Source organism: Boleophthalmus pectinirostris, unplaced genomic scaffold (assembly GCF_026225935.1).
Source record: "Boleophthalmus pectinirostris isolate CB_2022bp ecotype Guang Dong unplaced genomic scaffold, ASM2622593v1 HiC_scaffold_18, whole genome shotgun sequence".
NCBI lineage: Eukaryota > Metazoa > Chordata > Actinopteri > Gobiiformes > Gobiidae > Boleophthalmus > Boleophthalmus pectinirostris.
The window spans coordinates 20,029,967-20,039,888 of record NW_026571133.1 but is presented as its reverse complement, the minus strand read 5'-3'; the positions used below and the strand labels follow the sequence as shown (position 1 = coordinate 20,039,888).

The 9,922-nt window shown below is 37.0% G+C and overlaps 1 protein-coding gene across 1 annotated transcript in view; it reads right to left on the bottom strand.

Moving 5' to 3' along the window:
* Positions 1-2,919: 2,919 nt before the first annotated feature.
* Positions 2,920-9,922, bottom strand: part of syt1a (synaptotagmin Ia) — a 47,783-nt gene continuing 40,780 nt past the window's right edge. The window contains exons 7-9 of the mRNA XM_055153715.1: positions 9,278-9,395; positions 4,964-5,097; positions 2,920-3,308 (exon numbers count right to left, since the gene is read on the bottom strand). Of these exons, the coding sequence (XP_055009690.1) occupies positions 3,102-3,308; positions 4,964-5,097; positions 9,278-9,395 (459 nt within the window). The 3' untranslated portion in view covers positions 2,920-3,101. The remainder of the gene's footprint in view (positions 3,309-4,963; positions 5,098-9,277; positions 9,396-9,922) is intronic.

Sequence of the window (9,922 nt, the reverse complement as noted above, 5' to 3'; positions counted from 1 at the left end):
AGACAGGATTGGAGTTTATGCATGCATACTTTGGTTGGGACATTGTCATGACTGTAGCATTGCAATGCAGTGCAGGTAATGGCTTATACTTCAGAGAACTTCTCTACACCTCGCAAGTGAATGCGTTCTGCAATGCTACTCATTTCTCAATTCCCTGAATATTGAAAACATTGATTTATTTCAGTTTAATTCAGAATAATATTGTTTCATCCGATTAGTTAAAATTGTGCATTTATATTAACACAGGATTCATCTGTATCTGTAAACCACATATATTTATATCTGAAGCTGTTCTAAATGTCATGAATGTACACAAGTAAACATGTAAAATAAATAAAATCTATATTAAATATGAATACATTTGAAAATTATGAACAAAAAGTGCAAAATACATATAATCTCAAAGTAAAAGAAATTCACACAGTTTCACACTGTACATTCATCTCAAATATAAAAAGGGATTTTGAATCAACAATATAAATAACACAGAAATTAAATGTTCATATTATCCATGAACATAAACAACAGATAAAGTACAGTTCATGGATGATCAATAGAAACTCTGTGGTAGTCATATTCAGGACACTTTCTTCTAGATACATTTGGACTAGACTTTGTAAATATGTACATGCCATTTGGAGGGGCTTTTTAAACATAGCATCTAGTTTGGTGTAACTAATACTCCCTGAAACTCCTGATGCTGCAACTGTGTGCAAGAAGAGAAACAAACCTGTAAAAATGGAGAAACCCTACAAAGAGTTCAAACGATGTCAAGCTCCAACCTACAGGCTGAATCTAAGTCTGCTGTGTCACGCACTCACTGGGATCATCCATTTTAGGGTTAGGGTCTTTTTGGGGGGTAATGCCACCCACAAAACACTATGGGATGAACATAGAAGTATTGCACAGTGCTCAACAGAATGCTGTGTGAAGCGATCCAAAAAACATCTGGCCTTTTTGTTATATTTATGTATTTTCTTTATGCCTGTCCAAGGACATGCACTGCCACAATCTCTCTCTCTGCATGTAGAAGGGAAAATGGAATTAAACGCTACGACATCACTACAGAACAGACTGTATCGCTACCTACTGATAAATCTACATCTCTATAAGCACACACGGCAGTCACAGTGATACACAAAGCAGTCCTCAAGAGACTCCTATGGAATGACAAGTAGCTTTTCATAATAGTGCTATCAACTACACAATAACATTGAAAACATTTATACGTCCTCCTGAAGCTATAGCATTGAGTATATGCAAGAGGTTCCTCCAAGATAAGAGACTTTATGGTTTTCATGGATTAAACTTGTTCCTTCTTTCGATTGGACCCGTAGTAAAGGATGTGATAGACTAATCGCCTACATAGACCATTAACTTTTACGGTTTTCTCCTTTTGTGTAGCAGCACACCAACAACAAAAACAGAACTAATTGATTTGTCATTACTTTCCCATTTTCATCTGATTGAGCAGGTGGAAGGGTCTCCTGCTGGTAGAAAGAAGAAAGCCACCATATTAAGTAATGGTTTGTAAAGTCAACAAACTAGTTCAAAGACATCCAGTGCAAAACAGCAGCCACGTGAAAGGTAAATTGGCAGTTTTAACAAGGCTAGCTCTATTGTCACTGTTCAGAAGGCAACACAAAGCAAAGACTGCGACTGAGGGCACCGGTGCAGCCAAAGACATTGCCAAAGCTACGTCCACTATAGGAAGTGGTAGTGTGCATGATGAGAGGCCCTCTATATGAGATGCCTCTCGAAAATGGCAGTGTTTTTCAGAATTCACCTCACATAAGTCAGTCAGTTAACTGTAATTTATACACAGCAACCTCAAGTGTAACTCAACTCTTGATTGAAGGCAAGGGCACAGTAACCTATATGGTATAGAGACAGCCCCCAGTGTCAAAAAGATCACTACAACCTTTATAGCCTTTTACTAAAGATTGTAAAAAAAATCATGCAGGTTACGAAAAATAGTTAAGACGCTAAATTGCTTTAAAAATATTCATCTTTAAAGAGTCTCTCAAAACTTATATTTTCTTCCTCTGACCCCAGGTGAAGTGTAGGACACCTCTAACAATGACAAGGCTGTTCAAAGTAAGAAGTTACAACTACCAGCATTAAGGACACAATGGCTACAAGTTGGTGCTTTTTTATAAACTGGATTTTTTTAGTGAGTAGAAGAGTATTATTTGGGTCTACTTTTGTGGTATGATATGTAAAATAAATGAAGGACCCTCCAGATTCTGCCAGACAAGAAATTAAAAGGATGCTAACTGGTTTGCATTGACTCTTACCAGCTTGCATCAACTCAACAGAGGTTTTCTGAGCAAGTATAAAACGTTGTAAGAAATCATGTGCTTGTATAATTTCCAGCAGCATAATTTTGTCCTACAGAACCATAGTAGTTAATGGCCTTATTTTGGATTTCATGTGCACATACAGTATATTTTAAAAGGTTGGCCTTTACTGCAGTGAATCATCTGAATCATCTCAATATATAACTATATAAAGAACATTGGCCTTTACAATGTCTATATAATTCCACTAGCATCTCAGGTTGGTATTTTGTGGAATGCAATAAGGTAATAAGGTAGAATTTTTATATCCTGGGATATACATAATATTGGCTTTCCTCTATATCTGCATTTACATAATTTAAAATAGAACATCTTATTAAAAACATCAAGATATACACAGATTAGGAAACGGGTAACAACATACAAACACATAAACTAGAAATCATTTTGTCTGCATACTTATATATACAACTGTGGTACAATAAATTCTTTCAGTCATGCGCTATCTATACAGATCATATTGCTTAAAAGAAGGGGCTTTTGGTCAGGGCCAACTGGGTAATGACAATGGAAAAACAAATTTGAACAAAAGCCATAAAAGAATGAGTGTTGTAGAAAACAAGAAATGATTTAGGAGGCCACAGGGAATTTGAACAAATCATATTGTGGGTGGAATTAAGGGGCAATAAAGCTCGAATGTAGGTGGAGGGGCAGATTACATAAATGGGCCTATATATCACTGAGGTATTTACACATACTGGCTAAAGAGTACTACAAGGCAGGTGCTGAAAGGGCCCCTGTCTATTTCTTGGTGGAGAGCTGCGCGTCCACCTCCTCTTCTGGCTTGAGCACATGCCACTGGGCGATGGGTCTCCTCGGGTTGGCCAGCATGTCAGACCAGTGGCGTAGCTCTGTCCCTGAGCTGTTCAGGCCAACAAAGACCTTCCCAATTGCATCATTCTTGCCGATCTTGTCATAGTCTAGAACAGTTATAACAACCTGCACTTTCTGTAGACACAAGTAGAGGATGGACAAGTCAGGGCAGTGAGATAGACAACAGTAGCCATCAAAGTGAGAAAATATTCAGGAATAATATGTAATATAATCATAATTTAATCACACACTAAAGGTGCACTAAGTAACTTTTCATGGAGTATTCATCACCTTCTTGCCTCTATACAGCTCGGGATTGAGTCATCACTTCATGGAAAAGAGAGTAGAGATCTTAAGGTATTACTACACTAAAGTTAGCATTCATTAAAAAATATTCTGAGGTAACCCAGCAGTTTATCTGATTGTTTCATGGCTTTTTACATTTATAGTGTAACAGGAAGCATGGTAACTTGTTAATGATATTAGAGTTGAATATAAGAATGTTTGTTTTGCGTGTGTGTGTGAGCATGTGTTCACTTTTAACTTATACTGTCACAGTACTAATACTTGTATATACTTCTATATCCCTGTGATGAAAAAGAAAAAAAAAGAAGAAAAAAAAACACACATTGCAATTACACAATTATCCTTTTATCTGTGATTACTGCGTAACTACTGTCATCTGTTGCTTATGGGAGTTCACTGTGATTGGTTTGCAACATAAATGCTGTTGGAAGTGCTTTCTCTGGGGACAACCAAACCAAATTGTGTGTGAGTTTTACAGAAGTTAAAATCTAAAGACTAATTACTGAGATCCACTGAACAGGTTTAGATGAATAGTTCAGCACATTCTGATTAAAAAAAGAGATTAATTTGCAGCTTTTAATTTCAAAGGGAACATACCTGCTAGCAAATTGATTAAGAAATTAAACAGTGTCAGTTTTCTAAAACATAATGACTTTGTAATTAAAAATCCCTGAAGGACTTTTAAATCAGATCTACTGCTGCACAAGCCCCAAAAAGGTAATATTGATTATGATTGATGATGTTTTAATGTATTAAATTACTTATTGGTTGCTTGAATTTGAGATTTCTAATTACACAGCAGCAACTTTCAACTTTTAGTAGTAAATGCCTCAGACTGATTCAAAGTTTATGTTTCATTTTGAAGTACTTTTTGCTGAACCTGGTGGGCGCGGGTGTGATAAGACTTGAAAATGCTAAAAACACATTTGAATGAGAGTGGAGAAATAGTGCCTTGTTTGGATAGGCTTGATTGGGATCATAATAGTTTAAAATGAAATGAAGAGGTTTGTGGCCAAAAGTGTGATTTGTCAGCTGTGACAATTTGAACTTTTACTTTATTACTACCATGCCTGAGAAGATTCTTCATTTCATAAGATCCTGAAAAAATACTTCTTTCTTATCCATTTGTACACTGAAGTAAACATTGATTTCTGTGATTTAACACATGCAGGGTGGCACCAGCAATGAAAAAGCACAACACAATTTCTAGTGGATAACTGGAATGTTCCACAATGGTATTAAAGTGGTATTTATGAATAATTATTATAATTTGTTTAGACAGAAGTAACTTGACATACAGTCTTACTGTATAATCTAGTAACTTGCTCGAATCATGTCAACAAGTAAGTTCAACGTCACAATGAGGATATTTTTAAGGCAAATCAATAAACATCTTCATGAACACAACCCACTCACAGTGAAGTTACACAGTGCACCTTTAACACATCTGATATGCACATAACACATAGCCCAAATCTCCATACCTGAATTTGTTCAAATGGGACTTCAAAGCTAAAGGACTCATTGTAGTAAGGGTTGAGGGTGTTCTTCTTGATTGTCGTTTTCTTTTTCTTAAGCCTCTTGCCATTTTGCATCAGGTGGATCTTCACATATGGATCTGCACAACAAAACACGTATTATATTGCAATAATAAGCCATCTCAACTACATTATGGCTTTATGTGTTTACATTAGTCAGTTAAACCAATTCATTCAAGAGCCTCATTTTCCATCTGTCCGGGCCATCTCAAGTGGCACATAGTGGTCTCTCTTCCCGTCCTTATCCACTTTCAGACAATCAGGTAAAGTGTGCGTGTCTGAAAACAGTCCAGTGATTTGGGGTATTTGACACACTACTTCTGCTGATTTATTTAGCTTCATCAAACTGCCATGACTGATTGTTCTGTGTCTGCATATTAATGCACAACTACAAAAGATGTGGAATTCACTGGTTAGTTTTTAAAAGGTGATTAGCACTGTCCTTTTTCTTGTCTTGATTATATGTTTTTTTTTTAGCACAATAATTTTGGGGTAGCAAAGGAACAATTAACAAAAAGTTTCAATCATGTTGGCATAACAAGAACTGTTATTTTAACAATTAGTAAAATAATCCCTCCAGCTTTAACACAACAGATGAACAATACTTTGCTCAGAAAAAGGTTTATGTGGATAAACAAATGTCTTGTCCATTTTTATAGTTCGGTGAGAATGCAAATTACTATAGATTTATGTAAAATTATGACCGTCCTTTTTTGAACAATATGTGACATGTACTCTAAAACCAGATTATATGTTTTACTGAGAATCATGAATGAAGACCAAAGACAAATATGTCTAACACAATTCACAAATGCGGCAGCACGTGTCAGGTGTCCTCTTGTATTGGTGAGTGGCTCTGAATAAATATAATGCAACAGCTGAATGGAATTATGCAAGATAACCACTTCCAATGCTGAAAGAGCTCGAAAGAGAAGACACCTGTGGCACCACATCGCTGCTATCCAGGCACTTCTTATCTTTGTGGCCAGCAGATGAGAGCTTGGCATTATTGAGCTCTGGGAGGCTCAGCGTAGCTCATATCCGGCCCATTTTGCAGTTTCATCCCAGACGGATGTAATCTCTGCCATTTTATGGGTGAATAGCAGAGGTCGTGATGCAATGGTTCCTCTTCACATATATGTGTATAGCACACATGCTCCATGGACACACATCCAAGTCCAGTATCCTTCATTTTATGAGGTGAAGCACAGACATCAGCCTCAACTTATTTAGTGCTTATAAGGTACTTATTATGGACTACTATCTATTTTATTGTTAGGCTGTAAATAATGATCTGCTATGTGTGTAATTAGGTAATTATAAAATCAATAGAGATTTTTTGTAATTGCCATGTATACAGTACATCGCACTCTTTCAGAATGACTTTAATGTGCACTTGAACCCATGAGAAAGATGAACAACAATCTCAGTTATGCAATGTATTTTAATTATGTAAGGGCTTGGAAATCCCTCTGCAACAATTCCTTACCTCATTACCTACATCTTTGAAATAGATTGTACTGAAGCAAAATCTGAAAGAATGCACACCACACCAACAAACTGTATTTTGTATTCCCTAATTAGTTTTAAATGACTTGCTTCTCTAAGGGCTTTGCGTCATAAATGTTGTGCCTCAATGAATTTTAGGGAACTTAAGTTTCCAAAGGATGAAAACAAATAGAGCCTGCAGCTGAGAGAGATCAGTACTTCGGTGGTTCATTATCACAGTTACGCAGCGATGTGCTCCCATAGGGCCCTTTAACCTGGTTATGTGTCAGCTCAATGGGAAATATAGGAGCAGCAGAGATGTACAGGAGCCTGGCCTGAGCACTCACAGCTTCAGACACTTAGCCTTAAGTGTGAGTCACCTTTAATAGTGTAGCATGCTGTGATACAAGGCTAGCTGGGACACTGTAAATGCACTATTCTAACCAGACAATAAGCCTGATTGTCAGAGTCTGAGAGCAGCAGACAACATGATACAACAGCAGGAGGTTGAGATTTGTTGGAAGTTTCTGTAGCTACAGTAGAAGGCTTTTGTGACCCATTTCCTTTTCAAATTCAACTAATGCACTACCCACCAGCCTTTTAAAGTGAGTGGAAGCATGAATGTGAACCACTAATGAACACACACGCTACCATGTGTGGAGAGAAAGAAGTGTCTATAAGAAGCTAAAGTTAGTCTAAGGAGGCAACTAAAGAGCATGCTGCTATAGACATCAGCCCTATTTAAGTAAGGCTCAGGGTATTTATACAAACAAAATGTATTTCAAAAGTCTGGGTGAGAGCACAGCATGAGGGAACATTTGGAGGGTGATTCACTAAGGGCCAATGAAAAGAATTATTTCTGATTATACATTGGTTAATGGTAATACCCACATCTTCCTCTGTGAGCCATAATTAGGCATGGTAAACAGGATGACAATAGAGCAGAAGGCTGATCCTGGGCCATCAATTACTTGTCCTCCTCCTTAAGGCGCCCTGTGGATAGAGGCTAATTATTGTTATTAGGGACCTGCACATTATTTCATCCATCTGCTGCTCCTTTAAGAACACACTCGCAGAACAAGGATCTGCTACAATCAAACTCAAGTGTAATTTAGAATATTTATGGTTGTTTCCAATTAAAACTGTGTGACGCAATTAGTGTTTGGAAAAAAAGGGATCCTAAGGAGAACCACAGTGTCTTGAATGTGCTCATCCATGAGAGTGGATCTCTCCTTCACTGTGGTTCTCCTTGACGTTTCCACTTATCACTGGGTTTTGTGAAGTTTTTCCTTGCCAAGAAGGATGCTTAAAGAGCACGGGGTGCTCTAGGACAGTTATTCATTTGTTTGTTTCCAGTGAGTGCTGGTTAATCTGCTTGTCAAAAGACATAAAACACTTCAGATTCTTATTAACAAGGAATGTTTCAATAACTTTCTAACTTTCTGTTGTTTAAATCATCAGTTTTATTAAGACATGGAAGGTGACTCAATTTGGACTATACAAAAATAAATTTAAGTAAACAATCCACTTAATTTTTTTTCCTGATAATGCAATGTCTAACATTACAGAAAAGCACAGGTCATACCAGGATCTAAATCCGTATTTTTTAACAATCAAATATCTGCTCAGCCGGCCTAAAAGTGAGCTGCTACTTTTTAATGTGCACTGTATTACTCTTCGGCTGGGCGCTTAGGCCAAGATGGAGAAGCGGCTGTTGGGCATAAAGCAAGAGGGCCCAGGTGTATGGTAATTGCACCAAAAGGAGCCGAGGCGAGAGAAAAGAGTGCACTGGGAATTTGAAATGAAGCCTCTGTATAAAGTCAAGGAGGTGATGGAGCGGTGGAGAGTGTGGGACTGTCTGACTCTGAACCCCATTATTTTATTAGGCAGTCATTTCAGATGGAGATGTGGCAGTATGATAGACAGAAGCAGGACATGAAAAGTTGAATGTAAAACTTGTATATAAAATGTTGCACTGGTCTTGGGTCTTATAGCGAAATTGTTGCCAAACTGTGAAAATTATATTTCAAACTGTATCTACAGCTGACCATCAATCTGATGAAGATCTGGTGAAAGTCAAACTAAAACTTGCTGAAATGTGGTTTAATTGTAGTTATGTTGAAGAAAACAAATAACTCAAAATTATGGCAATCCAACTGAAATGTGCATTGCCTATAAATATTTTCGTTGAGGTTCACTGTAAAATTAACCACAAAATGGCCAAATAACACTGTAAACACTGTTATACAGTGTTATTTTAATTCTAATCAGACTTACTGCAGTTTAAAATAGTTTGTTAATATTGATGATTGCAATATTATCAGTATTTGATATAACTGCAACCTATTGGGGCTAAAATGTTTCTCAAGACCATTCTTTATTGACCAAAATAATGTTTGTAATTAAATATAATGTTACATATGTTTTGATTGGAATATACAGAATAAGGTCTACTATTTTTCTTGTGATTATTTCCATCCTTTGCTAATGCATAGTGTAGTGTTGTGGCCCCATGTTGTTTGTGAATGCTGTGAACTTGTGGGCGTCTGAGGCAGAATTCCACTCCTCTCCCATCAGCATGCTCCGTTACCATGACATCACAACACTCCTACGTGGTGTATGTGAGCCACTGCAAAGACTCATATTTTCACTTTTTGTATCATTGCAATACTGAGTCTACTACTGCCTGCTGTGTTCATTAGTTTATTGAGAGCGTAGCAGTGAGGATTGGAGTGGTTAGGGTCAGGTGTGTGCAGATGAACTCATCTTTACCTGAAAGACCACCCACGTCCATCTTCTTCAGATTCTTGGCCTCCAGAATGACCACCGTCAACTTGCCAGCAGTTGGGACGTAACGCAGAGAGAAGCAGATATCACCCAGCTTCTCTTGCTATGGAGCACAAATACAACATGTTTAAATTAAAAACAGTAATGATTAATAAAGTAATGGATTAATAATAAATATTTTTTGTGTACATGCTGTCTAGAGTTTTCATCCATTTAACTTGAGCTAAATGAAACTGTTATTTTTAAATAACACTGTTTAAATGTAACTATCCTTTTAATACAACCATTAAACCCAAAAGACTGTTATCTTTGTGGCATGTTTTCTAAAATGTCTCAAAATACATGTATCTTATTAAACAAAAGAGCCTGATGGCAGTAAGAGTAGTTGTTATATAAGAGACTTTGCTCTTTGATATTTCCCAAGAACAGTAAATGCCACCTGTTGGTTTTTCAGTATAAGGTCGCTTAAGGAACTGGTCACTTTGACCTTAACATTTAACTTTGGTGTGCACTTAAGATGGGTTACTTAACTAATGCACTTAGTTTGTCCAAAGAGCAGTGGCTGATACTGTCTGTAACTGGAAATTACATGCATTTAACAATCTGAAGTAAGATTACATTTTATTGGTA